Raw genomic sequence first — 26,683 nt, 5'->3', positions numbered from 1 at the left:
ATCTGTTACAATCGACCAGAATTCACTACGTTACAGAATTGATCGGTAAAAATTTGTACGATAAATTGATTCAGAAAACGTCAGTTTCAAGTGATATGGCTTCGGAGTGATCAGTAACAAATACGCGAACAATATGTATATGCAAAATTCCTGCTATTGCATATGTGCCTGTTTGCCGGGCGCAAGCGTGGGAATCTAGGGACTGAACATGTCCTGGTCTGTTTACTTTTGCAATCCTGGACGACTAAGTCATATGTACTATGGTATGAGTACTAGTATAGATTTGTCACATTACACCACCTAGTTTTGATTATCGATAACCATGAAATGCGGTCGTGCTAACGCACTTCAATTTTGTGTTTTTTTTATCGAAATTTTTGCAGTTCTTGTGGTCAGGTATGGTTTAGCGAAATAAACATACCATGCCTGGAAGTTTTGTGCATACTGAAAGATAACGCTTTAACTATCTAAACAATACTAATTAATAATTTATGTTTTTTCCTTAATTGTACAGAAAGACGTTTTATGATTGCTGAACGCATTACTTGTTTTTATGGTGGTCCATTATATATGCACAGCGCACTGAATCCTCTGCATTTGCAACGAGGATAAAATTGCTTTTGGGGTGTTTAAGCTTACATCCATTTCCATACTGTTAATACGTGAACGGATGTCTAATCTGGATTTACTGGGATCCTTAAGAAAACCGGCAAGCTCCGCCTTAATCGGGAGTAAAGCGGAGAATCAGAAATCGAAACCTTTAGCGAATGCGCCATAGCCAAACTGTTCACGGGTGTTGTTTACGCTTCCACTGCTATGCAGTGCGCACGTTATACAACACGATATATGTACGGTATATATGAATGCATATTCCGCGGTGCAGCAGTTGTGACTGAAATATCATTAAATTTTCATGGATTTATTTATCTATGGCGGGACTGATTTATTTCCTGTCTTGTCATGACGCGTCCATCAATGGGAATTGTTTAATAAAACATTTGAAGTTATCTAGTGCGCACTTCACCGATACGAAACCCACATTTATATTAGTGACCTTTATTACGGATTCACTCGCGTGAAAGTGATGCGCTTCCCGATGGGAACACGTTTTATTTGTGCTAATGGTGTTCGTAAATAAAATATTATTTAAAGGAGGAAACCGGTGTCGCCATAAGTGGATACTAATGTCGCTCAAGCAGTGCTCTGCAATCTTATGTTTTTGCTATGATGCAAAACAGCTGGATTAGATTTGGTGCAACCCTAACTGTACTGTGCATGCTAATTAAAGGTAAGAGTATTGTCGGTAATTGCAAGGATCGCGTAATTTACTATGTGAATGTATTATACGTTAGGAAACGCGGACAAAATCGGTCTTCTCGTGATTTTGTCAGTTATTTCGGTAGCAATCTCCGTTATTACTTTGACCTACAGATCCTTAATAGTAGTTTCTGTGGCTCGGAAAAACAAGTGTAACGCATGCTTGTAGGTAAGTAATCATTTTTACTTTTGCGCAAATTTTGTGAAAATGTATTAACGTTGAACATAATCTTGTTCCTTTTTTCAAAAAAATCAGTGTGGTAGAGGAAATACAATTATGCCATTACTTCAGCACATCTGATAATTATGCGCGTACAGAATAATAATAAAAATATAAGAAGATACCAAAGCACTTTATTTGCTTGCGTAAATTACGAGCAAGCAAATAAACTCGTACAGGCTTGAATTTGGTATTATTACTAACAATTAACAATAAGGCGAGTTTGTAATTATTTGTTCTTTGTTATACGGAATGTACTCATTCTTATTCAAGAATCTGAAAATCAATACAAAAAGATATGTGTATTAGCTGTTGCGGGTATTTCTCTGCGTTAATTCACGCTGATTGAAACCGTACACATCCTTACGAAATGCTAATTTCCTAATACTCGTAGCATCCTTGCACAGATGAATGGATTCTGGAGTGATACGGTCCATGCGTATTTACACTGTAATTAAGTTTCAGATCTGGGCGTACGGTGCTGAATTAGCTTCACAGAAAAAGCAGTTACGAGTCAGTTAGCATTCATAGAAAAGTTTATAAAGTACGAGATAGCATGCTAGAGCAAGTGCAACAATATATATAATTAATAAAGCTCTCGGTGTCGCATTGCCAGTCGATAATGCATTGCAAGATACTGTCTTTCGAATTAATTCATAATATTAATTTTAAAAAACAATGATAATTATTAAAGATAATCTTAATTTTGAGTTTAATTTAAATTTTTTGTAACTAAAAAGGTGAAAAAATATCGTAGTAATATTACAAAGCATCGCTTTGTTGAACGAATACATACCGAAGAGACCGAAAAATAAAATGATATTAACCTAATTTTATAACAAAAATTAAGGTGCTTTTCCTGGAATTGTTTTGAGTTTCTGGTTCGGAAGAGCACTATTGACTAATCTGTGGAGAACTAGCGCTATTACAAAATGTACACAAAATTGCATGTCGAAGGAAGGACGCTCGGGAGCGCGATGTACAGAGGAGAGCTTTAATAACATATTTTGAGTGGATATAAATGTTTAGCCAGGGCCACAGAGTATTTATCATAAAAGCCACTTGGGGCGCCGAACAACTCGGCCAAATTAAAAGTCGATTAGGAAGTTCTCACGCGGCGGGTGTGCGCCGACCGACCGGCAGCAGTCAGGCTAAAATAGATCTCTTCAAATAAATATTGCAACACAATTTACCATGTCACTCCCGGAAAACATACCTCGACATTTATTGTCAAAGAACATTTTCCCCTACACTATACAAAATATTTGTCAACCACTGTCTCTTCCCCGCTGTGCACAGCACTGGACAGGGAGAGAAAAGGAAATTGAAAGTAAAGAGCAAGATTGTTGCGATGCACAGGAATGACAATCTGCCGATTTATGACCGCAGCAGAAGAAATGATGAAGAAGCGTGAGGTCCATGATTATTTTTTGTCATATTGATTTCCTCTGTGGTATTGTTGCAGAATCTTTTGGTATTCCGCCAATGATTTCCGGTTTTGTCCGTGCCAAAGAGAACCAAACTGATGAGCAGCGATTGCTCTATACCCTACTGCGAGGATATGAGAAAAGTGTCCGGCCAGTTAGAAATGCCTCTACACCGATTAATGTCCGACTGGGAATAACATTAACTCATCTTTTCGATTTGGTACGTTATTCCTGATGTGACACTAATATTTCCTTAGCTATTCAGCAAAATGCATCAACATTCCTTACATATATAATTGTAATTATAAATGTGCAATTAAAGCTAGCTACCGGCATGCAAAATTAATATTATTTTGCATAAGGCCTTTTATAACAGATCCATAGTTTGCTCCAGATCTTTTTTATACAGTAAATGTGAAGAACTATTGCTTGTCAAAACCCTTTACAGGCACAAATTGACTTAACAGTAAATTTACCCAGACAATAAATACACTCCATTTTTTATGCATCAGGGAATACGTCAATTACTTTTGAGTTACGTGTTTTGGTTTAAGCACGAGGCACGAAGAAAGGCGTGGGTAAACTCTATCTTACGAATACTGTACTGTACTAACTTCAAATCGCAAGCCATGTCGTACAATGCATACTCTACAAACTACAATAAGTACTAAAACAGCCGAACATGACGTAGTTAAAATGCACAAAACAATAATCGATACTAGTAGTACTGTATTATCATATTGTAGGTTGTATTCTAAAGTAGGGACTTCTTTAACAGTATTAACTATATTTTATTTTGTGAACACATATTTAGATAGATCCGGCCGGTCCATTTGTGCCCGTTAAAGACTTAAAATGTTTTAGTAATGGGTTATTTATTCCGTTTATTAATGTGATATTAAGTACCTTATTTGATTTTTAACTTGGTGCGATTTCATGAAAATTTCTATTTAGTTATCTCGTTGCAAGCTCGTAAGGGCAACAAATCCAAGTTCAGGCTGTGATTATTGCGTACCTTCAACTGTAGCTTTCAAATTCTGATAGAAGTTAATAGATAATTTAATAATTAATGAATTTAATTATTCTGGCACTACGAGTAGTACTATAACACTAATTTCTATAAATGAAATGTGCCGGTATATGCCGATGATTCGCTGCTGGACCGTTTCAAATAAAAAAATACATTTTTTTAGGATGAGAAAAATCAGGTTTTAACAACAATGGTTTGGCTTGATCAAGAATGGATTGACGAATTGCTGATCTGGAATCCTGCCGAATACAACGGGTTAGCCGTTTTGAGGATACCGTGTGAACTTTTGTGGCTTCCAGACATCGTGCTGTATAACAAGTAAATTGCAATACAATACTAATGTGCAATGCGTAAATGTTTATATCGATCTGCATAAACGGCGCTTCATAAAAATACCGCCTGATCCCGGCTGCAAATTCTGTATAGTGTATTGTGCAATAGTACTGTAATACAATAAAATACGAGTGATGTTATTCCTTAGATCACGATGGTAAGTACAATACTATGCTAATCTGTACTGCCTTGTCCAGAATTGTTGTACATCAGTAAAGCCATATTCGTAAACAACTAATTAAATGAAATAAATTTCTCTTCATATTATCAGTTAATAAAGTTAAATCATAACGCATCTTTGTAAATATCTTAGTGAGAATTTAGGTTAGCAGGAAAAATCGAAATAATTTTACGTCAGTTAGACCTACTGGTAGATACTTTGTGTAGCTGCTGATTTCTTATCGCCCATGTTTTACTTGTGCAGCGCTGACGATTATACGAGCGGATACATGAAAAGCAAAGCGATGGTGCAAAGCGACGGGAATGTGTTTTGGCCGCCGCCCACCAAGCTGAGAAGCACTTGTCGTGTGAACATAACCTTCTTCCCTTTTGATACTCAACAATGCATTATGAAATTTGGCTCCTGGACATATAATGGATTTCAAGTAACCGTGACTAACCGCACTGCCGAAGTGGATTTGAAGAATTACGTCAAGAATGGCGAATGGGAACTATTACGTATTGAAGTGCAGCGCAATGAAGTCTTTTACAGCTGCTGTGTGGAGCCGTTTTTCGGTGAGTATACAAAGGTCAAAAGACAGTTTTTTCCATGACTGTTGTTGATCGATTTGTTCTCGTACTTTCTAAATAAGGGATCAAAACATACTTAAAGGTTTTCACAGGCCGTGCCATGCTTGTCTGTCAAATTACACACACAAACTTGCTAAGATGTTATTACATCAATGATTGTCACAGACGAAAGATGTGTGGTTTCGAAAACGCAAGAGTTAATCCGTGTACGCTTGAATATATCCTCAAAACTAATTTTGATAGCGCAGGTTATTTTTTTGGCGTTAACTGGATTGATAGCCATTATTAATCTATTTGTGTAAAATAATTTATGCCTGCGACGAAACATGCAATCTTATAAGTATTTCTTTTGCCGTAGCTAGTTACTTCCCTTAAGAAACTACTATACGATTAGTTTATGTCCAAATAAAAAGGTCACTCAAACCAAATCTTCGAGAGCACGCATCACCGACTTTCCAAAATAATTGCACAAAAATAACGCACGGCGGCCTTCACATTCATATTTGTTGCAGATGTTACCTTTTACATCACCATCAGGCGGAAAGTGCTTTATTACACGTACAATGTGATTTTTCCATGCATGATGATGTCGGCATTAACGCTTTTGGTATTCCTTCTCCCACCTGATAGCGGAGAAAAAATTGCCCTTGGTGTGACCGTACTCTTGGCGTTCTCTGTATTCATGCTTGCCATTGCGGAAAAATTGCCGGAAACGTCGGACTTTATTCCTTTGATAGGTTGGTGCCTTGGTACAATTCTTGGACTGCACTGTAGCTGCAAGCGAGAAATTAATTGACAATTTAACGCATTTCTGCACAACATTATAAAGACGTTCAGAAAGCAAAAATAATGCAAAGCTTGATTTTCTAATGGTAAGCTATTCGCCGTATTCGATTTGTTTCAAATACGGATATATAACATAGGCAGCCATAAGTCGGCTGTCCGTGATGATCTCAGCGAGGGAGGGCGGTCAGATGAAGATCCTGTCTGTTGAGGAAATTCCGAAAAATGGCGATGGAGCGGAATCGAACCGCTGGCTACCGAGTGAGATCCAAGTAGCACAGCCACTGTGCCATCGCCGCTGTTGGCGAAGATCAAGATATTTGTGCTTGAGCTTGAGCCAACCAGGTAGGCGGCGGATGGGCGGCTGCTGTGTGTAAAGAGGATTCTCCTCTTACAGATACAAAGATATTAGTCTCGAAATAGCGTGATACAATTTTCCATACACGCGTATGGTCGCAAAATTGGTAACTATATTTCTTTATTCGGTTTGTTCGATTTAGAGTCAGGATCTAGAGTACAAATCTAAATTATTAAATCGCAGCACACAATACTTTTTTATCAGTACATTCAATTTTATAAACAGTTTTAACTATTCAACATTGATTTTATAAACCGCTTCACTGTCAAGAACGTCATGATCAACGATAGCAGCAAATCATTACTTTCACTACGAAAACTTGGACCATTGCGCTTACGTATCGAAGCGTAGCTGCTCGATCGCAGTCACAAGCAGTGCAATACAAATACAAAGCAAATCGCTTGTCCCGATGCGTTGAATGCAATTTTGTGACAAATTATTTGGTGCATGTGCGAAAAAAACACTTTACTCGTTCGAGATGGTAATTTTATACAATTGTTCCAGGAATTTATCTAACGGTCGTGATGACAATGACATCCATATCCGTGATTATGACCGTGATTATCCTCAATTTTCATTTCCGCTCGCCGGAAAAATACACCGTGCCGCCGTGGGTGTGCGATGTGGTGCTGAATAAACTCGCCTACATCCTGTGCATTGAAACGGATTACAACAAGCGCTTGAGAAGCAAAGCCGCATCCCGCTGCATTACCCGTAGCCCATCACAGCGGTCTAGACAAACACAAATCCCGGATGCCGATGCCGACTACGCTGTAATCCCCAACAGCAACTCCATTCCGCTCAAGCCGCGCACTTCCCATGGTCAAGTGTCCGCGGCCGCGTATAAAGCCACCACCAGCGACCATACCAGCAGTCACTCACCGATTATCTCACCATACCTGCGCCAGTCCAGTAAACTCCGCCGGCAACTGTACGCGGCGACCAGTATAAATGCGGGTTCCCATTCCCCCTATGCCGCGGATGTTGAGAATCATGTTGCCGCCGGCAATCGCCGGCTCCACCGCATGACCTTGGATCCCCATCCGGCACCGCGGCGCTCAGCGCGCAGTGTCAGTAAGGACCGTCTGCAGGAGGAGGTTATACGGGCGTTGACGCTGCTGGTGGCGCGGCAGGAAGAAGACGAGACGCTACTGAGTATACGCAAACAATGGCGACAAGTTGCTCAAGTCTTGGACCGCCTACTTTTCTGGATATTTACCACGGGCACCGTGGTATCGACGTTTGTTCTGCTTGTTATAGTGCCGAAAACCGGTGATCTGGGAATCTATGATCCGGTTGAAGATCGGATTTAAATTGTAGTTGAAATGTTTATTATCTATGTATTTATGTAAAAGCAATGCTTTCGCATGATATTTAATTAGACACTTTTTTGTGGTTGTTATCTAACGTAAGTAAAGAACAAACAAACACTTTTTTGAAAATGTGTATGTACAATTTTGTAGATCAATCAAATGCAGACAGTCATGCGCGCGATTCAGCAAACGGAGTAACGTACTGGCCAATTTTGTAATAAAGTTTGCAAATCAGTAACGATAAAATGTTAATCATATCATTACCGGGTTGCTGATGATGCAGCAATCATGCATGCTGTACACTGTGTACAATACAGCTTACAGCTAAATAAGCGTACAACCAATAATTTTAAGCCATAATTTTAAGCACGGCTGATGCAAGTGGCTCTCAAGTAAAGCATAATAACAACGTGCCGTCACTTTATAAATAAAGTATCCACAAATCATTTCACAAAACACGATTTCATTGAATCGCAGTTATGGAACAAAGAGACAAAACACCATGCCACCAGGCTATTATAAAACACTGCTGGTTCTTCTTGCAGTTTATCACAATCAAATGTAAAGGTCACGGGCCGGACCTCGGAGTCATTATCCGGAAGGCAAACTTCGGCGCCTGTGGAAAAGCAGCAGTTCAGACATGCAACACACACGTACCAAGTATTGCTGACACCAAGGTGCATAAATTTACCCAATCTATCTTAAGCTTGCACTTTAATTAATTTAATGATAATCAGCTAGCTCTGTATTTCATGTTATAATATGCTACGGTTATCGCAGAACAACAAGATGATAAAAATTCATACTTACGATGCACATAGAAGAATCGCTAATAATAAAGCCAGTAATTCAGCTGAGTGGATGGCAATTAAAATTGCTCCCAGAACATAATCCGCGAAGGTCACGTATGTCTGCCAGAACATTACATGTAGCCCGATTAGAAGAGCCGCTGGAGTTAGTAAAAACGCTAAACTAAGCGAAGCGGTTTTTTGCGTAAGATAGCCTCTGGTTCCTGAAAAGCAGAGACAGTGCACATAACGTATGTGCACATAACGCACACTATTCTTACGTACGATTTATGAGCATGGCATACCGCATATGTAGTTATAGTTCGCCATAGTATAAGAATTTTTACGGTTTCCTTACTGCTGTTACGTCTATTCTTCATGTGACCTTTACGATAACGGAATTGTTCAAGTGTGTAGATGTTATGCGCATACTGTATCCGTATTCAGTTTGCGTGCACTGGAATTCGTGTTTGATATTTTAGCCAGTTTGCAAAAATACCAAAAAAGTTAATAATAAATAAATGAACTACAAAACGGACCCACCAAAAGCAAATCGCAGTGCATCGAGGATTAGCAATACTGCCAGCAACGCTGCTTCCAGACCGATATCACTTGGTTCATATGGCAAACGTAAACCTGGAAGTCAATAATTACTTTGTATGCGTATTATGGTTAGCCAGTTTATTATCGTGCTAACGAAAGAAACAAGCTAGCGGAGTAATTATTTTGATCTGTACGTACCTTTGTATATGTAGAGAACAATTTGGAATATTATGAAAACACAGTCATACAGTTTGTTCAGTCCGAATAAAACCGCTATCATAACGGCTGTATTCTGCAAAATACGAATCGTGAATCTGAAGTTCGCAACAAGACATGTACATTTAATAAACCTCCGATCTCGGCGTAAGTTCTTAAGTTTTTGATTTTTTCGCACAACAAACCTGCTGTGCTCTTGAAGTAAAGATCTTTCCCGAAAATTCTGAAAAGCCCAGCGAAGTTAGCCTAGTACGGAAACCGTGATGAAAGTGTTTACAGGTAGTTACTTTTCTTAATCGTGGGTTGACTTACGGTAACTATTGGCAGACGATGACATCTTGTGTATAACGGTTAACTTCAAGAAAAACGCTGGCAGTTTCAAGTTTTCCAGATTATCCAAATGCTGCATATAAAAGTTTATGAAAAAGATCCAACAAGCTTAAACTATACTTCATGCCTTTCGGTATAATTCGGTGCATGCTCGTTGCCAGAAGAATACACGCAGGTAAGACGAACAGGAAAATCAATAAACCTGGCAAGTCTTTCCATAAATATACACATGCATCATACCTGCGTCCATGCTGCATCGACGGACAGCTTCTAGGCATGCCGAAATCGTCGGCAGCGTTAACATATAAGTACAGAAAGGCATTTGCATATGCCATTTATAGTAAGTAATAATTTAATAATAATGATGAAAGATGTATCTGTGGCTGTCGTTCTGCGCCATTTCATATTCAAAATGCTACGCATACTCCAGGTATAAGATAACAGCAGAAAATGCTAATAGCACTGGCTTTTCGAAATCCATTTTAGTTTCAGTTAACGTCCTTTACTTGAGGTTGCAATATAAAATCATCGCCTGTGATCCGAAGACGCACACTGTAGAAAAGCTGGTTTGAACAATCAACACCGGAACAGGAAAACATGGCATGTTTACGTGCATCCTCGAAAATTATTGCAAACACTACCCACCGCAAGAATGCTAATAGGTTATTACCGTAATGACAGCCCTGTCAACAATAATGTTACAATATTATACATCTAACAACATAGCAGTATATAACAGCTAGATCCCAGTATTACCGCAGCAAAATGTCGACGTTATCAATTCAATTAAAACGATCTCCACAGAAATAGCAGACTTGCCAGTCCAATCCCTACCGCGATGACCGCCAGCGACGTAGCTACATATGTATTCTCCTCGGTTGTCGGTCTGCATTCCGCTTCGTGAACTTGTAGTTGTTTTCGGTTTCCGACTGCTAAACCATTAGCACTTGCACCAACCGTTTCCATAGTTTTCACAACTTCCAGAAGCTGCAGAGCATCTTCATAAACCATGTTGATTTGCTCCATCATCCGGTCGATTTCATTCTGAACCACCTCCCCATCCCCATCCTTCGTCGTAATGGCTGGGAGGATGCCGCGGCGTGAAACATGCGCCAGGGCACTGAGGTAGCGGCCAGTTGTTTTCAGATGAATGCCGGTTACGCCGGTGAACTGACGTAACGTGTCCAGTGGGTTGTCAGGAGTATCGTTCGCGTAGAAATTCATCTCAGCTTGGATCTTTGGTGGAATTTGGAGAATGTCGCAGTCCGATGCGGTTAGGTAGAAGACGTCTTCGGGAGATATCCGATATCTTGTGGAAAGTAGATGCCGGACTTTGCTTACATTCTACGAATAAAGACACGCTGTTATCACCTGCCTGTATACGGTACGGCAGAAGTCAATTAAGGAATCAACTATGGATATAATCAAAGCCGTTAGACAAGCGGTACAGTTGTAATTAACACAGGAATAATTTTATTCAAGTGCAGAAGTATTCGTATATCTGTACGAGCAGCCATTTACGCACCCCTTCCTTTTGCTTGCGCGCTTCGCGTATCCGAAAACTACGAAAGGCTTGCTGGTAAGCGTAAAATCTCTGGAAGGCAGTCCGCACGTCGGCCACGCACATTCGTCTCCTCCGTGTTCGATTGGCGATTTGGCCGGTGACCCTGGGATTTACTCGAGGCAATCCCTGCTTGCCACGCCCCCGTCCGCGCCGGTTCCCTCGCGTTCGTCCTGGGCCTCGGCCGACTGGCCGGCCTCCTGTTGAACGGGTGAATCCACCGTTTTGAAGCCCGATTACTGGAACATCATAAACCACCGGTATGTGGCGAGCGGTGTATGCCGCCAGCTGTGGTTTTGAGAGATTATCCATCAGAGCTATAATTCACGTCAAATCTTGTTTCAAGCGCGCGCAAGAGATAACGTACACCTGTAAAACTTTTGATGAAACTTGACTAAAAATCACTGCACTCGAATACTTAAGCAGTAATCCTTTTGGAATTATTTGATAGCTGATGTTTGACGTCTATAATGCGCTAAGTAATCTCGTCCGGTTTCATGCCGGATCTTCTTGCATAGTTTCACTGAAGTGCGGCTCTCCTCGTCTGCTTAAAGGTGCGAGGAGAGCGCACATGCAATGATTTGATAGTGTTTGATTTCTGAATTAATTAAATCGTGTTGCGTGGATGTAGACTCGGCCGGATTTAACTCTTTGTAATATCGTGTTCTTGTGGGCTTTTGCTTTTTAAAGCTTCGGCGTAAAGTGCGAATGGTTGTTTTTATAAAAGTACACTTAATCGTATCTGTAGATTCCCGACAATAGGTATAAATAAGCGTTTACCACTTTTCAAGCGTGAGCACCGAATGACCATCGTGACCAAAACGAAAAACTATTACCGGCCAATGTCGTCAGTACGGTACACCCATGCTGTATCGGGGAAATTTAATGGATGATTTATTATTATTTTATCTAGTACGAGTAGTGTTGAATTAAAGAAAAGAACACTGAAAATCGGTCACCAGAGGTGTAGAGTTATCACTCAGGAGCAAAATAATTACTCAACAAATGCTTTAGAATCGTAATGGTCTTTTGAAATCAGAATATTGCTAACGGTAGCTCTGACTGTCCAATACTAGTGAGATGACTTCCGGTGCAGCCGCTCTTCCCTGCTGTGAGTCATTTAGGATGACTCATCGATCAGACACGGCAGATCCCGTTTAATAGCGTTGGAACTTTTCTCCGTTTGCCAAGTTACTTGACTAACGATAAAGTCAAAATTTGTTTTCCATTTTCGTATGAAAGTTCAGAGTTAACCGATTTGCGGTAGAACAGAAGTTACTAATATTTACAGTTTTTTTTCCCTAATGATCGTAATTGATGAGTCGATTTGGTGAGCTGGTAGACTGAAGCTAGGTTAGCCTATCACACTGTCATATGCATCACACTTTTGCGGCTACTTTATTGTAGTGACTTTGACATCAGCTGGTAAAGTTAAAAGACTTCCAGATTCCAGAAATGGAAGCACAGCGCACTCGATCTCCGATGAGTTCACGCAGATCCCTGGAGGATTTATCTCGAAATCCTAATACGATGAAGACCAAAGCAAGTCCGAGCGACGTGCCTACCCCTCCCGATCATTATGCACCACCTGTTCTCCAAGGAATCCACCCTATTCTCCAGTGGGTCCTCTATCTCTCCAAACGCTTCCTTCAAGTTCCTCCTATCGTGAAGGCTTCGTTCTACTTCGGTTTAGTTATCATCTGCTCCTCTTTGTCTTACTACCTGGATCCGTATCGCGGATTTTACTTCTTCCGTAAAGAAAGCTTCCTAAACCAGTGGTTCGTCAAACTGAGCTGGGGTTGGACATTCTACTTGCTGCTGGCGTTTTTCGCCTTGGCTGGTTATCTGGAGAGCGATGGGCGGATAAAAAAGATCAAGCGGAATGTGGCCCGTCTCCTGGTGGGCACGGCCACGTGGTACTTCGTTACGACGGTCTTCGTGCGAATCGAGCATCACACGGCGCGCTGCAGTGTGATGGATTACCATTCACGAAAAGAATGCGAAGCTGCTGGACAGACGTGGTCGTATTTCGATATCTCCGGACATGCGTTTCTTTTAATCTACTGCAGTTTATTGATTCTGGAGGAGTCGAGGGCGTTTTTCAAGTGGGAGAAGGCGGATCGGCTGGATACTGACGAAGATGCGGGGAAATTTGATCAGGAGATCAAACCGCGCGTTCTGTTGGTGATGCGCGTGTTAGCGGTGGCATTGGCGATGCTGGCCATGCTATGGGACGGGATGTTGGTGATTACGCTGATCTATTATCACAGTTTTATTCAGCGCTTTATGGGAGTGTTTTTCGGTGTCGCCGGATGGTTCCTGACGTATAAAGTGTGGTATCCGAATTACTGGCCCGGATTGCCGGAGGATGTCTCGCCTTTGTTGACCGCGCAGAGCTCATGATTAATTGTTTATTGTTTAACGGTTCTAATTCGGCATTGCTTTACTCTGCTGTCGATTTGTTTTGTGCAAAAAGTCGACTAATTGTTCACATGACTCACAGCATAGCATTTTTAAACTGAATGAACCTGCTCGTTAGATTTTTGAATTTTGACGTTATAACACCACAGAGGGCAACGTTGGCGATCAGATAAGCTTTGCATCTGATAAAGGTTACTTTTGAAACTCCGCCAGTATGATTATTCATTATGCATACATCGGTTAAACAAAAAAAAACGCCAGAAATCTGTATACAAAATCAGTAAGTATCATTCGACAGTAAAAGTTATAATCGTCATGTTTGCGTCGTTTGTACCGTAACATTACATCCGTAACATTGCAATTGCCCGTAACATTACAGTACAACTTACATGTCTGTATATCCGTATTTTGATAAATCAAAATGATTAAAATTAAATCGGCAAAAACACTCAAACTCTACCAAGTTCAGTTAGGCAACAATACCAAACTTCAGAAACTGTCCACGCTTTAGACGCTCAGTTAACCCTGGAACGTCTGCTAGGTGGAAAAACCACCAGTAAAGTTCTCCAATTTTAACAGCGGCTGTGCTATCTTTAGTACGGGGCTGATATACGCGTTAGATAGAGCAAAGATGATTCCTTGATACCTCGGGCATTGCCGGGTTAATCGGTAACTTCACAGGTTTTACAAATGACGGCTACATTCATCTTCAAATTTAATGATTAATTAATTTTTAGAGCATAGCAGTCTTCAGTAATTAAGTTCATCAGTAGGCCTAACTAAAAACAATTTAACCATAAAAAGTGAAAGACCGAAAAACTTAATTATTCAACAGTACTGAGGCAATCTGCCGCAATCATACAATTTAAAAGAATTCTAAAACATTACGACACAGTCAGTCCACCAGCAGATCCACTACTTAATCGTTCCATGCGTCGTCGAATGTGCCCAGGAGTCTCTGGAGCGAGCTGCGTCCCGACGCCTTGCGCTGGCTGATTTCCGCTTGCAGATTTTTTCGCTTCATGCTCCCGACCGTTCTCCATGCCCAGTATTTCTCGAAAGAAACGGAATTGCGACAGTATTAGCTTCCACACAACAAACCAACCTGCAAGACATCAAGTCAACAGTAACATATCTGTACTCGACAATCATACATTACGATTACAGTAAGTACTCGTCGAATAAGACGTCGATTAATTTCTTCTGGAAACAAGCAAGCAAGTTTTTCAAGCACTCTGAAGCTATAAATAATAAAAATGGAAGCCAAGACAAACTAAAAACATTCGCAAGATTTTGAATCTCCTCGCGTACGTACCGATAAAAACGAAGAGTAACACAACCAGAATAACAAAAATGATCAGCAGCACGGTCGTAAAAATCTCATACCAGCCGATTTGGACCATCATTATCCAACATAACTAAAATGATAATAAATTTTGCGCTGCGAATCTGCTATCATCGCAATACGCTAGAGTAGGTACGCGGAAGCTGCTTAACAAAATTCTGAATGCTGGATCATTGAACCGGCATAAGAACGTTTCCAAATCGTCACGGGATTTAATTAAGTACTTAGTGGATTGTTCCAAAAGTTTTGAAAGTTTTGCAGTTTGCTTTTTCCAGTTATAGTTCGATCGTGGCTAGTGACTAGTGAGTCACTGATGCAAACTTAACTTTCAATGTAGATGTCGTCCCACTGCGGTAGCGTCCTTAAATTAGAGGGAAATTCTCAGTGCCATATGCATTGGCTCCTAATATCCCAAGCTCAGCAAAACCACTTTTAACTCAGCACGCAACTACTCATTTAATATTTATTTTAGTTTACCAGGATTAATTTTGTAAAAATACCGTATTCGTAACCTGATTACTCACCCTAACGTTAATGGTGAAGTGGGAAAGACCGGGCAAAGTTCCCTAAAGTCTTCGCTTATGGCTGCACAGTGCAGACGCTGACCAGGTGAGTACTATCGATATCTGTACAAAAGCTGCAAAGTATTACGTAAGTACTGTATTGTACTAGTACTTCTTCAATTGCAAATATCCACCTTTGCAAGGATTATGTGTACGGTTGTGTAAATTTAAATACTTTCGCCGCTGCATGATCTGGCACACAGCTAGCCGAGGCTGTCGCATCCCCTATATCAATTAACTGTCGGAAACATAAATGGCAAATTTCCGAGCAGGATCACGATCACCTTGTTTTTTTTTGAAAATACGTAACATGTAGTGAGTAGCATAAATTATTATATTTTTTCAAAATGCAAATATCCTTTTATCTAATTGCGAGATTGAATTTTGACATGATATGTGCGTGTGACCGAGTGATCCAGCTGCACAAGGAGCAAAAGCCGGCAAATGGTCGCATTTGCAGTGATCCGTGTGACCTTTCAGTTCAGAATGTGGACGCGTGCTTGTATCGATATTTTAAGATATCTGATGGCCATCTTAATCACATACCCGCAGCTTAAAAGCGTGTCATAATAATATCTGTGTCAAAATGACATATCAGTTCGGCAATGAAAACATACTCAAGTGTTCATTGGCTTCCAATAACACTCCTTGCAATCAATCCGGGACATTTGTCAACTGGGCACTCAATTTAAAATTTTTGCTTGCTACACCAAAGGAACGGATAAGCGGATAAATGTGGAAAAAACACGAACAACGGAAGGGAAAGTGTTATCACTATTACGAGTACAACTTCAGTAATGGACCATGCAAAATGGCTATTTGTACCAAAACATGGTATGGGAAGCATTACTGGACCATTGATTGGCTAGATAGCTGTCCATAGGGGAAGAATGAGCGAGGACGGTAGGCCGGTGAGGAGTATTAACGGGTGCTGCGGAATAGGTGGGCATGTTAAAGAGAGGTGGCGGGGACACGGCATCAAAGTCGTATTCCGCACAGTGTCGCGGTTGGCGCATGGGTAAGGCACTCCGTGACATTGAGTCATGCGTCCGTGATTCGAAATCCGGTAACTCCATTTTGACATCCGGTGAGTAGGCTTTAGCACAACTGGAAGCCCCCGATTTTTCGTTGCGCCGGAATTTGGCTCGCCGATTTTGAAACCAAACCTGAACAAAATTAAATAGTTTTGAATCGGTCATGGCTGGATCATGTGCAGTGCACTTGAGTCGTTCGGTTTCGACATTAATCCGCCATCAGCCGATCTAGACCTCGGATCACTTGTCTCCAAATTGAAAAAATTTAGGCTTTTCAGAAGTTAGTTAATTTCATCCCGCATATAAGTACACTAACATTATGTGAACATTGTATGAAGTCACAAGTTTCCTGAATAATGCCGTATGATCCGTATCAACCTTTTTAAAATAAGGCGCTAGTAGCGTTCATTGCTTTAATTTACGGAGCAGAAGTATGAGAATACTACTAATGCCACCGAATTTGACCGAACTCATTATACCGCAAATTTAAATTCATGCATACAATAAATAATAATTAATCTGTTCGTTACAGTACGCTGCGATATCCGAAACAGGAACCACTGAAACTAGGTACAGATAATAAATAAATACTACTCGGAAGTTCGGGACTCATGAATCAAAGATCAGCTTGCTTTGTAACCTGAAGAATCAGTATATCTACATTCTAGATATCTAGAAGTTTTTTGCAGTTTGCTATAAAATAAAATACATGTATCGATACATGTAATTTTATAGCAAACTGCAAAACTTCAACAATAATGCTTTCCTCGTGCAGGATAAATTATGGAAACTGTTCTAATGAAAAGATAAGAAAGTTCGCGGTTTCGGGTGTAATTGTTACAAGTACACTTACGTGTTAATTCTAATTCTGCATCAGCTTATTAATTAGTCACAAACAGCCAGCTAAAATTGTAACCGTACTGCATGCAAAGTTTAGATGTGCAGGAGCAAGTCGAAATAGAAAATACGAGCTTGAGTACAGTACACCCATATCCTTTGTGCAATTTGAAACTTCTGTAAAATTTTACTAAACGAAAGTTACGTAACTAATGTGTGTAGTACGGCCGTATCGATCCTGTTAGGAAAACAATCTCTCAATAAGAATTCTTTTTGTTCCCCCTCTAAATCGTTTATTATATCAATCGCAGTAAATATAAGTGGGTATTTAAATGCACGTAACCCATAAAAAGCATTGTGTAATGAATAACACGTCTATGCGACTTACTTGGAATTATGTGCACGTACTTTCCAATAACATGCAATTGTGTTAAGCAGAATCTGTTTTTTAGTTACCTGAACTCGAGCTTCCGAAAGATTAACTTTCCTGGCGATTTCCTCCCGGGCAAATGCATCGGGATAGTGCGTCTTTTCAAACACCTTCTCCAACGCATTCAGCTGCGCCGTCGTAAAGGTCGTCCGATTGCGACGGCTCTGTTTTTTCGACACCGTTGCATGATCCGCCGGTGCAGCGCGTAAATCCATTCCATTATCCGCACCCCCCGACCGCTGATGCGATAGCAAATTTGAATATGATCCAACAGCACTGGGATGGGACAAGGCGTCATTACCGCATGCCGACAGAAGGGAGACTGTAAACAACATTATCCACAGTTAAGCGTTAATTTAATAATCCAGCGTTTACATTTCCAGGCAATTAAACTACGATGCAAAGTGACAGCGCGTTGTCTCTTTGCATTTCATCCTCCATTGCTTCAGACAGTGCAAATTGCACACACGGAGCCAAACCCCGAGCCAGCTGAAACAATTAAGGATCGCTTCGTTAATTAGCAATTACCGGATGTGCTTTCTCGCGTTTCCTCGCTGCCGGTTTTCACGGCCAGCTTGGGTTTAGTTGGCATATCGGCTATCACGTTTTAACGATTATATTCCTTCCCCGTCGGCGAGAGTAATTTTCCTCATTTTCGAATCACCCTATCAAGTATTAAGAAATTGTACAGATTATATTTGACTCTAAGTGCATTTTACTAGATGATTTACACTGTTATAAAATACAGTGGGAATTGATTCGAGCGGACGTTTGCCGTGTGTATAGACTGCAGAAAATTGCCAGCGCCGTGCACTGATGCGCACTGCTTCTAATTTTAGTTAGCAATACATTTAGCGACCGTCACATTCGCGTGTGCTGCTATATATCTGATTGGCGCAAACGATGTTTTAACCAATTAAGTGTAAGATGACAGCATCTGGTATACGTATGCTGCGGCTGCAATGGGGACGCTCCCGCAACATGAAGGCAGATCGCTTTGAGTTTTCACAGACTGCAATAACAAGTTGGACATGCGGAAAGTGAAATAAGAGATGCGTGCTATTCGAATCCAGCAATCCTGCATGGATTGGGTATACTCGTCTATTATGTGTCTGGTTTGTGTTAAGACAAGTGTCATTTTAGATTCTTTCTGGCCTTTTGCCACAGCAGGATGCCGATATGATCGCTGCCGTAGAAAAATGAGATCTCACACACGGCAGCAGCTTCTCGTCCATGTCCAATGGATCTGAAAATTTTGCCTTTATTTATGCAGTTTGCCTGACTGTTTTGTTTAGCTGTCAGAATGCGGAACACCGGGATGGAGCACTACCCCGGTGTAAAGGTTGCACCCTGCCAAGTTTCATTCAAGAAGTTTGGTAAAAACTTTTCTTATAACAGGCATCGTATGTACGTACATCTACGTACGAATATTATGTTTGCAGCTTATACAAAAAATAAAACAGTGCTTTGAATTACAACTTAATATTTGTTTTTGCAGGAGCTTTCACTTTAAAGAAAGGACAAAATTTGTACGCTAACGCGGTCCTGTACGTATAACTGTCTTTTAAAGCAAAACTGCGACATTACGGTACTTACATCAATGATCAAGGCAAATATTCGGATACGGGAGGGCCGCCCTATCTACCAGCACAATAAAAAAGTGGTGTTTTGATTACGAGTAAATTATGCAGATTTCGAAAAGTAAAGTTTTAATCACAACGCTTCACCAGGAAATGATACACATTTCGTAAAGTAAATCGTTAATCACAAGTGAAAGAAGACGCGTCAACTCCAAGACTAAGACAAATGAATGATCGAAATTCCATTCATACATCCATTTCTAGTTCACAATATTCGGGCACTGCCGATTCGATCGTGGTGGCAATAATTTCAAATGCATCGGTTTATCAAAATGCACTGATCTTTTTCCGTTGTTTTAAATTTTGTATCTTACTGATCCTAGTTAAAGTTTTCACAAGATTATACGTACTGTAGGGTCCTGGGTAGGCATTTTTTTAAGTCCACCTGGTATTGCCCAAAGTTTAAGTCTTTTTTTTACAAAAGCAATAAAAGGAAGACTTATTTTGGAAGCGGTTCTAACTATTTCTAACGAATTTAATCTTGTCTGTCATGCAGGTGGATTATGTCAGTCCAAAGTAATCCCCAGTGTATCGGTTTGAACATAATTTCGTACAAAATCTGGTAATTTAGAATTATTAGACAATATATTATCCCTACAAAAAATAAGTAAATACACAGATGTGATCCTGAGTCAAGCATAAAAATTTATTATGAACTATCAGTTTGTCTTTCGTGTAATATCTCCAAAAGATTTCGTCTGATCAACTGAATCCTCCAGCTGGAACAGGGTTCTGCATAACGGAAAGCAGAAGAGGCAACATCTGGTTAAAATCGGAACTTCCATTTCCGGTAGAGTTGCAGTTCTTGGCATTGTTTTGACTGGTCAACATTTGCATCAATAGAGCGGTTTGGGCTCCGTTGTTGTTGTACATGTAACCTGAAGAGTACAATTTCCATGTGTTATTACATGCGCTCATATTTGATGCAATTCAAAACAAGTGATCAATGTTTCCGTAGCGCACGTTGGAACTTTCTTTTTAACATACCTGTACTGCGGGCTTGTCGGTGTGAAGGTCCTGCATTCAATCAGATGTTAAGGACACTTGTATTAAAATTGACTTTCTTCGAACCACGTGGACTACTGCAATCCCGGCAGAATTTCAGTTAATAATGACTTTGTACTTACGAAGGTCTTTTGGATCTGTAAAGGAGAATTTGAAGAGGTTACAACTCAGCTCGCAGAAATATGTGGCTCACAAATAAAATTAAAGAGCCTATATCATGTCGTTACATCAAAACAACACGTAGCGGATAGACAACCAGCGATTACAAGTAATTAACATACCAAAATCAGCTGGAAAACCGCTAGAAACTTGATTTTTCTGCACTTCGTTTATAACTCCTACAACGCAAAACCCATTTAGATTAGTAATCATATCGACACATGTGAGGATGACACTTTCCATTTTTTGTCTGAAGGATATTACAACAGTGAAGTATGGTACCGCGGACTGATACGCTGGTGTACAAATGACAGTTATGTAATTCTTACCTAAATTGCCGGTATCACTGGGAACAGCGTCGGCCTCCTGTTGTAATGTTGACGGCTTCTGCTGACGCACAGGCATGGGCTAGAATGCAATTCAAACAATTCGAAATTTCGAATTTGCGAACGAAAAAATGGGCGCACGTAAACTATAGCTCCAAGTTCCAACAAATGCAGCGGTGTTTGTCTTTTATACGAAGCATCATTTGCCTTTAAAGGTTAGCGCCAGGTTTTCAGTCACATCAGGGTTCTCTAAAAAACACCACTTACCAATCCGTTAATGCATGCCAGTAGGCCAGCACACACAGATAACAGAATTACGCACAAATTAGAATGCATTGTGGAGTAGTAAAGTTAAAAAAGTGTACCCGATGACCTTTCACCTTTTCAACGATAAACAAATTATCACAAATCGATTAGCTTTGGATCTAAGTACTGATTCACGCAACTTGTTAAAAGAGTTGAATAATATAACTGTTGAAGAGATACAATTTTTCTTTGTGAGTTAGCAGCGTTATATAGGCTGCTAGGTGCACGAGGTGGAAGCACTTCAACCATCATGCATCCGCTTCCTTATTTTTGCCGCTACGCCAGCTACGTACGACAGATCAGGAAATTGCCGGTTACACCAGGAATTGCGGAAGCTATATCTATGATGATCTGAATTTAATTCTGTAAACCAAAAAATAAATTACTCACCAGTTTTCTCAAGTGGTAAATGACTAAATGTAACCTTGTAGTTACCGATTTTTCAATGGACTCGCAAACGGCTGTAGCCACCCCGCGAGAAATCCATCGTTTAAACACTACCCTAGTACTTCCGCTTCGTGAGTCAGCGATTGATCAATACCATCGTTAACTGTTATCCCAGCCCAGGACAACAAATTGAAATACGCGAATGTTTACGCATTTGTATTTGCGCAGTGCCATAATAACTTATCGATGCACAATAATTATCATTCGACATACGTCATGTTACTACGCAAAACTGAATTTTATGTGGCGCCTGGTCGGAACCCGACATAATTTATCAGACAATGGTACTCTGTATTGCAAAACTAATAATATTAAGATAATTACACTGCCATAATCTGCTAGCGTATATTGCGTATATTTTGCATTACGACATCCATGATAACCATAAGGTCAGAAATTGGGTCAGATTAGTTAGCTGGCGATACGGGGACCAGATTGGGATGTACAGTAATCTAAAGTTTTAACTGACCGTCACTTAGGTTACTCATTCGTCAAACAGATACGTACGTATTCCTCGATTCGCTTATCGGAATTTTGACGGAAGTCGCATACTCGTCATCAGTGCGTCGCACCTCAGCATTATTCCTGAGTCCTGTAAATTATTTGTGGAGTTAGCGCCCTAAAATTAGCATCCTAAAATTTAATACTTGCAGTAACTTGCTAAAAATAAAAACCTAATCTGCCGTCGAACAGTCCTGAATCTCATAAGTCATCTGATATGGATCATATGGTGTTATACTCTGCTACCGTTAATCTATCTGTACTATGCACTGTACACATAGATGGGCATTGATGTTATTTTAACAACATTTTTTGCTCTCGCAAATCAGTATAAAACAGCACGTTTCGATTAAACGTTAACGGTGTAAGCAGAATATAACGATCATTAATAAAAATCAGTTTAATATTAATTAATCTGTTTTATTGTTATGATACTAATACATCTAAGTATAATGTATTTGTGTAATACAACTACAAGTATCAATCAAATTTTATTAGCCGATTCTGAAGCAGAATTGCTCTTCTGTACCATACCCGCCGTTTGCAACAAGCAATGATGACTACTTCGCTTTGCCCATTATTTCAGTCACTTCCCTTGTACGGACCAATATATTAATCACCCGAAACTTAACTTTTACAGTCAGCTGTAAATGTTCATGTAGCCGCCCGCCCCAAAAGGCTGTCAGTTCGGTAAAGTGATTAATATATTGATCCCTAAAGCGGTACTGATTAAAATAATGGGCAAAGCGAAGTACCGTTTATTGCAGTTATATAGCGTCACTGGCTTACAAATTATAAACAGGTACAAAACGACAATTATAATATTTTGAGTCGGCAAGATAATATTTCGGAGACTGGAGAGTCGGCAAGATAATATTTCAGTGAAACTGAATTTGGGGTTTGTGGTTTACCATCTGATTCATCTGTTTACAACTGGCCCGTATGTTTCTGTGAGATTGCTTAAGCGGAAAATTAAATAATGACTGAACCGCGATATTAAATTATAATTAATTAATCACTCAATGAGACCATGAGTCGGCTCCACTCCACGGCTATTGTTTTGCTTTCACTTAGCCGGTTTCAGTATAAATGCATAGCCTATTATATTGGTTAATACTGTGCCTATAAGTCGATACAACTCCCGCCGACGTACCTGCTGACGTGAATTACTGTAAAAAATGCCAAGATTCACACGATTACTGTATTGTCATGAGAAGAGTAGGCTCTGCACTCTGATTTTTTGTGCTAATATTGACCGTTATTTTTCCACAGCGGCACTACGTTTTCTGTTACAGTATTCGACTCGCATAATGCGAGGAATTTGCCTAATTTTTGGCTAATTCTAAGCGAAGTGCCCACCGGTAAAGAAAATTCTTACCGGCAACTTACAGTAATTCTTAATTTTCGAATTTCTCATGGGATATTTAATTACAATCTTTAAGCTTGCTATTTTGATATAATCTTTAGATGTCATATTGCAGCCGTACAAATGAGATCCGTAGTGAAGATGTACATCTCATTGGTGCTAGTTCAACCGGAAACATCTGAATGTGTACTTGTACGAGATGACCAGTTCTAACGTGGATTTTCTAGACTTCTGAGATTGTCTGAATGTCCTAAAATCATTTCTTGCTCTTCCCCAATGACTTTTTAGCTGATTAAAAATGTTTGTGCATTTTGACATTCGCGCCGGTATCGGTTAACATGTTCGCAATTGCATAACTGACTTTTGGGTAATTCGCTAACTCGTAACATCGCCGACGGTCACCGACGAACCATCAAACCTCGTTTTATCGTGGTACGGGTGTGTAACCCAGTCCACTAGTGGCAGCTTAGAAGTTGCCGTTGCAATATAGTAGTCTGCGTGGTAATAGGAGCCAAAGGTGGTAAAAGGTGGTGCTCGGAGCCAACGGTGATATAAATGTGGTATGCGGAGCCTCCACCTTAATTTTTTGTATTTGGAAAAAAATTAGAATTGCTCTAGGATTACCAAATTTTAATATCGTTTTACGCAAGGCGCTTGGCGCTTTATTTTACTTACAAGCGCATGGGTTATAGAAATTTCTGACTACCGCAGTTATAAAAATAAATTTGTGTATAAAATCCGCAGACCCATTGCATTTATTACGTCTTAGTGCCCCACGAAGTATATACTTTCGCAGCATCTACAATGCATTTCTAATTAACTAATAGCACGATGAGATATTAATTTTGCTCCTCCTATCGGACGCAGACCGTGTAGTACAGGTATATACGTATAAGTTTGAGATAATAAAGATACTCCGCCCGCCGTAATAATAGGCAGCACATTATGACGGCATGTATAAAAATTAAATCATTTGTGGTCAACCTGTGAGCTACACAATCATTTGTTAAACAAATGTTCTAATAAATTTATTACTTATAATCGGAAATTGAACCCGGAGTACGGCAAGTGTTCCTCTGAATGAGTTAACCATTTTCCATCTTGAAAACTATTTTAGAGCTTCACAATATTACTTCGTTACAAAAATGGATTATGGGATGCGTTATTACGGGCTGGTGAAGAAATTTGTGGAGGTTATTCTTATTTTTATGGGATGTAATTTGGTATCGGTATCAGCTGCGAGTTTGACTCCCGGGTATGTCAATTTCTGTCTGAAGCCGTTTTGTTTTTTATTTGTAAAATTTTCTACACATCTTTTATACGAGTGCGGGAAAACTGATTAAACAAGATTTATTTAAAATATTATTAAGTGCACTCTCGATTTACTGCTGCAAAACTTTTCCGTTTCCTGTTTTGGCGTTCAGTTTACGGCGCATGCAGCCATAATCAATTTTTTTACTGCAGTGTTCTTCGACAATGTACTATGAAACAAAATGGTAAAAATTATCTCATATAGATATATCAGAAAGCCCATTTCAGACTTTTATCGAATTTTCCCAAAATCTGCAACAATCAAAATACCTGCTAATGTCATAGAATTATTTTCTGTTATACTTCTGTTCAAAAGTACGAGTACTGTTCTGTTCCGAGTACGAGTACTGTCTAGACGAGTACTGTTCAAAAGAAGTCTAAAATTTTGTTTTTACAAGCTTTTTTTTCATTTTACACAAACTAAAAGAAACTGCATTAGCATTATTTTAAAATATTTTGCAATTTCACATATCATCTTGATTAAACCGCATTATCTACTCACATATACATACGCACATACGTTATTATTAATTTATTATGCACATTAGTGATCAGCCGTAAATTTGCGTTAACATTATGGTTATCCCATCGCCATGATTTGGAGTCAGCGAGAATTCTGTGCAACTCCTTGTTTCATTCGTTCTTCTTTCAACTCGTAGAGTCCGCTCTGTGTTCAATTTCCGGTTAATCAGAACAGGTTGATGAAAGTATTAACATACCGACGGTAGCATTCCAGTATCTTGCTTGTGTACTTGAAAAAACATAATTTTTGTAAGCACCACCAAATGATTTCATTCCATAGTAATTTTGTGTAATACTGACGGCAAACAGAATATCGCACTATACTGTATATAGGGGGCAAAACTAAGCGTGTTCCACGGTTCCCCTGTATTGCTGCCGTCACCCGCCTGGAGTGTGACGTTACGGCAATACATATGGTTAAATCTGGCGCGGTACATGAGCGCCATGTTTAGCCACAACGTAAAACTCCAGCCGGGTGTTTACACGTTTAGTTTTGCCCCCTATATACGTATACAGAACAGTATGCTGTGGTCTGCTAGTTTGTCGGCTGTTTTCTTTATATTGATAATTGTATTCCATTTTTATTATACCATGATAACTGTCCAAGTTTAAATTTCAGAACAAAGTTCCCTAACCCTTCAATCACCACGGTGCGACTGGAAACCTTTACCAGGTATCAAACAAGAGGCGTACTTGCACGGGATCATCAGTGTGTTATCCTGCCATCAACAGATGAGAAGAGCCTTTATTCCTGGCACGGCAAGCCGGCGGCCGACGTCCCTGTACACTCCAGACGAGGTACTGAATGATAGTAAATATTGAAAAATGGGTTTGCACAATTAGCCGCTCTTTAACGCAATCGTGCAATTAGACATGATAGCCACCGTACCACATATGCATCGTATTCCATAATTACATGTACTGTACTTGTACATATAGTAGGAAGTGTCAATGGCAGGTTTTCTGTCTAAAGGCTTAAATAATACTTGACGATTGCAACACTTATTTATGTCTTTAGGTTATTTTAATTATGAGCCGCAAGAAAACGGGGATTACGCTATGAATTTGATGATTGTAACATCGCAACGGAGTGCTCACTTCTCAGACATCACCTATGATACCTATGAATACATGTCGATATGCGACAGACAACATCCGTTACCGCACGTCATACTCGTAAACATGAGCATTATTACCACGGTTGGCGTTCATGTACGTAAGCCCTGACTAAGTGACCAATAGGCAGAAGTAGCCATCGCCCATCGGCAATGAATTCAGGCAGATATATAATTAAAAAAGTTCTTTGAATTGTAGAAAAATCTCGATTGCCCAAGGTTATGGATACGTCGGCCTGAACCGGTGCCCAGATGTATAGTTAACAACAATGTCCATTGTACCGACGCCCAATTTGGAATAAAATACCCTGACGAGACGGTGCACCAACTTCAAGAGGTCGGTACTGATCGATGCCTGCATGTCGAAATCAGACCTGACCATCCGC

At 40.0% G+C, this 26,683-nt stretch overlaps 8 protein-coding genes across 11 annotated transcripts; 3 read left to right on the top strand and 5 right to left on the bottom strand.

Annotated features, from left to right (window-relative positions):
• Positions 1 to 253: 253 nt before the first annotated feature.
• On the top strand, positions 254 to 7,754 carry LOC129587062 (neuronal acetylcholine receptor subunit alpha-10-like). 2 transcript variants are annotated; one of them, XM_055480643.1, is made up of 6 exons: positions 254 to 263; positions 3,003 to 3,184; positions 4,158 to 4,312; positions 4,752 to 5,062; positions 5,590 to 5,814; positions 6,723 to 7,754. In XM_055480643.1, exons 1-6 carry the CDS (start codon positions 254 to 256, stop codon positions 7,529 to 7,531), a joined length of 1,692 nt encoding a protein of 563 aa, XP_055336618.1. In that variant the 3' UTR covers positions 7,532 to 7,754. The 2 variants fall into 2 exon arrangements, with proteins under 2 accessions (XP_055336618.1, XP_055336617.1); XM_055480642.1 differs by lacking the exon at positions 254 to 263 and adding an exon at positions 802 to 1,288.
• LOC129587063 (transmembrane protein 216-like) lies at positions 7,622 to 9,545 on the bottom strand. The gene is made up of 6 exons (XM_055480644.1): positions 9,391 to 9,545; positions 9,264 to 9,301; positions 9,061 to 9,154; positions 8,863 to 8,955; positions 8,342 to 8,543; positions 7,622 to 8,147 (listed from the first exon to the last, which is right to left on the bottom strand). Exons 1-6 carry the CDS (start codon positions 9,485 to 9,487, stop codon positions 8,123 to 8,125), a joined length of 549 nt encoding a protein of 182 aa, XP_055336619.1. The 5' UTR covers positions 9,488 to 9,545; the 3' UTR covers positions 7,622 to 8,122.
• A 401-nt stretch (positions 9,546 to 9,946) lies between these two features.
• Positions 9,947 to 11,368, bottom strand: LOC129587188 (uncharacterized). The gene is made up of 2 exons (XM_055480806.1): positions 10,934 to 11,368; positions 9,947 to 10,752 (listed from the first exon to the last, which is right to left on the bottom strand). The coding sequence occupies exons 1-2, from the start codon at positions 11,279 to 11,281 to the stop codon at positions 10,195 to 10,197; spliced, it is 906 nt and encodes a 301-aa protein (XP_055336781.1). The 5' UTR covers positions 11,282 to 11,368; the 3' UTR covers positions 9,947 to 10,194.
• A 777-nt stretch (positions 11,369 to 12,145) lies between these two features.
• Positions 12,146 to 13,591, top strand: LOC129587092 (acyl-coenzyme A diphosphatase FITM2-like). Of its 3 annotated transcripts, none has more exons than XM_055480680.1 (2): positions 12,146 to 12,299; positions 12,377 to 13,590. In XM_055480680.1, exon 2 carries the CDS (start codon positions 12,425 to 12,427, stop codon positions 13,370 to 13,372), a length of 948 nt encoding a protein of 315 aa, XP_055336655.1. In that variant the 5' UTR covers positions 12,146 to 12,299; positions 12,377 to 12,424; the 3' UTR covers positions 13,373 to 13,590. The 3 variants fall into 3 exon arrangements, with proteins under 3 accessions (XP_055336655.1, XP_055336658.1, XP_055336657.1); XM_055480683.1 differs by having other exon boundaries at positions 12,148 to 12,299; positions 12,416 to 13,591; XM_055480682.1 differs by having other exon boundaries at positions 12,163 to 12,299; positions 12,392 to 13,591.
• A 501-nt stretch (positions 13,592 to 14,092) lies between these two features.
• On the bottom strand, positions 14,093 to 14,997 carry LOC129587166 (small integral membrane protein 13-like). The gene is made up of 2 exons (XM_055480778.1): positions 14,706 to 14,997; positions 14,093 to 14,495 (listed from the first exon to the last, which is right to left on the bottom strand). Exons 1-2 carry the CDS (start codon positions 14,794 to 14,796, stop codon positions 14,275 to 14,277), a joined length of 312 nt encoding a protein of 103 aa, XP_055336753.1. The 5' UTR covers positions 14,797 to 14,997; the 3' UTR covers positions 14,093 to 14,274.
• Positions 14,998 to 15,850: 853 nt separating this feature from the next.
• Positions 15,851 to 18,377, bottom strand: LOC129587148 (paired mesoderm homeobox protein 2-like). Its single transcript, XM_055480757.1, has 4 exons — positions 18,331 to 18,377; positions 18,128 to 18,264; positions 17,626 to 17,921; positions 15,851 to 16,464 (listed from the first exon to the last, which is right to left on the bottom strand). The coding sequence occupies exons 2-4, from the start codon at positions 18,189 to 18,191 to the stop codon at positions 16,114 to 16,116; spliced, it is 711 nt and encodes a 236-aa protein (XP_055336732.1). The 5' UTR covers positions 18,192 to 18,264; positions 18,331 to 18,377; the 3' UTR covers positions 15,851 to 16,113.
• Positions 18,378 to 19,700: 1,323 nt separating this feature from the next.
• On the bottom strand, positions 19,701 to 21,197 carry LOC129587147 (uncharacterized). Its single transcript, XM_055480756.1, has 6 exons — positions 20,997 to 21,197; positions 20,733 to 20,811; positions 20,526 to 20,582; positions 20,367 to 20,381; positions 20,227 to 20,256; positions 19,701 to 20,117 (listed from the first exon to the last, which is right to left on the bottom strand). The coding sequence occupies exons 1-6, from the start codon at positions 21,063 to 21,065 to the stop codon at positions 19,942 to 19,944; spliced, it is 426 nt and encodes a 141-aa protein (XP_055336731.1). The 5' UTR covers positions 21,066 to 21,197; the 3' UTR covers positions 19,701 to 19,941.
• A 3,297-nt stretch (positions 21,198 to 24,494) lies between these two features.
• Positions 24,495 to 26,537, top strand: LOC129587015 (uncharacterized). Its single transcript, XM_055480591.1, has 4 exons — positions 24,495 to 24,604; positions 25,802 to 25,980; positions 26,201 to 26,398; positions 26,497 to 26,537. The coding sequence occupies exons 1-4, from the start codon at positions 24,495 to 24,497 to the stop codon at positions 26,535 to 26,537; spliced, it is 528 nt and encodes a 175-aa protein (XP_055336566.1).
• The last annotated feature ends 146 nt before the right edge of the window (positions 26,538 to 26,683 follow it).

Source organism: Paramacrobiotus metropolitanus, unplaced genomic scaffold, assembly GCF_019649055.1.
Source record: "Paramacrobiotus metropolitanus isolate TYO unplaced genomic scaffold, Prichtersi_v1.0 Parri_scaffold0000023, whole genome shotgun sequence".
Taxonomy (NCBI): Eukaryota; Metazoa; Tardigrada; class Eutardigrada; order Parachela; family Macrobiotidae; genus Paramacrobiotus; species Paramacrobiotus metropolitanus.
Note: the sequence above shows the minus strand (reverse complement) of the source record. Positions and strands in the feature narration are given on the sequence as shown.

Excerpts from the sequence above, each read along its gene's own strand:
- LOC129587015 (XM_055480591.1), top strand. The coding sequence starts at position 24,495 with ATGGATTATGGGATGCGTTATTACGGGCTGGTGAAGAAATTTGTGGAG. Across the intron at positions 25,981-26,200 it reads CCCTGTACACTCCAGACGAG|GTTATTTTAATTATGAGCCG; the intron begins GTACTGAATGAT and ends TTATGTCTTTAG. Across the intron at positions 26,399-26,496 it reads CACGGTTGGCGTTCATGTAC|AAAAATCTCGATTGCCCAAG; the intron begins GTAAGCCCTGAC and ends TTTGAATTGTAG.
- LOC129587148 (XM_055480757.1), bottom strand. The coding sequence starts at position 18,191 with ATGCCAACTAAACCCAAGCTGGCCGTGAAAACCGGCAGCGAGGAAACG. Across the intron at positions 17,922-18,127 it reads AACGCGAGAAAGCACATCCG|TCTCCCTTCTGTCGGCATGC; the intron begins GTAATTGCTAAT and ends TGTTGTTTACAG. Across the intron at positions 16,465-17,625 it reads TTTCGGAAGCTCGAGTTCAG|GTTTGGTTTCAAAATCGGCG; the intron begins GTAACTAAAAAA and ends AATTTTGTTCAG.
- LOC129587188 (XM_055480806.1), bottom strand. The coding sequence starts at position 11,281 with ATGGATAATCTCTCAAAACCACAGCTGGCGGCATACACCGCTCGCCAC. Across the intron at positions 10,753-10,933 it reads CGCGCAAGCAAAAGGAAGGG|AATGTAAGCAAAGTCCGGCA; the intron begins GTGCGTAAATGG and ends CTTTATTCGTAG.
- LOC129587166 (XM_055480778.1), bottom strand. The coding sequence starts at position 14,796 with ATGATGGTCCAAATCGGCTGGTATGAGATTTTTACGACCGTGCTGCTG. Across the intron at positions 14,496-14,705 it reads GTTACTCTTCGTTTTTATCG|GTTGGTTTGTTGTGTGGAAG; the intron begins GTACGTACGCGA and ends GATGTCTTGCAG.
- LOC129587092 (XM_055480683.1), top strand. The coding sequence starts at position 12,425 with ATGGAAGCACAGCGCACTCGATCTCCGATGAGTTCACGCAGATCCCTG.
- LOC129587062 (XM_055480642.1), top strand. The coding sequence starts at position 1,225 with ATGATGCAAAACAGCTGGATTAGATTTGGTGCAACCCTAACTGTACTG. Across the intron at positions 5,063-5,589 it reads CTGTGTGGAGCCGTTTTTCG|ATGTTACCTTTTACATCACC; the intron begins GTGAGTATACAA and ends TATTTGTTGCAG. Across the intron at positions 5,815-6,722 it reads GGACTTTATTCCTTTGATAG|GAATTTATCTAACGGTCGTG; the intron begins GTTGGTGCCTTG and ends CAATTGTTCCAG.
- LOC129587063 (XM_055480644.1), bottom strand. The coding sequence starts at position 9,487 with ATGCAGCATTTGGATAATCTGGAAAACTTGAAACTGCCAGCGTTTTTC. Across the intron at positions 9,155-9,263 it reads TTACTTCAAGAGCACAGCAG|AATACAGCCGTTATGATAGC; the intron begins GTTTGTTGTGCG and ends CGTATTTTGCAG. Across the intron at positions 8,544-8,862 it reads TGCACTGCGATTTGCTTTTG|GAACCAGAGGCTATCTTACG; the intron begins GTGGGTCCGTTT and ends TCTGCTTTTCAG.
- LOC129587147 (XM_055480756.1), bottom strand. The coding sequence starts at position 21,065 with ATGCATTCTAATTTGTGCGTAATTCTGTTATCTGTGTGTGCTGGCCTA. Across the intron at positions 20,583-20,732 it reads CAGTGATACCGGCAATTTAG|GAGTTATAAACGAAGTGCAG; the intron begins GTAAGAATTACA and ends TTTGCGTTGTAG. Across the intron at positions 20,118-20,226 it reads CCGACAAGCCCGCAGTACAG|GTTACATGTACAACAACAAC; the intron begins GTATGTTAAAAA and ends TGTACTCTTCAG.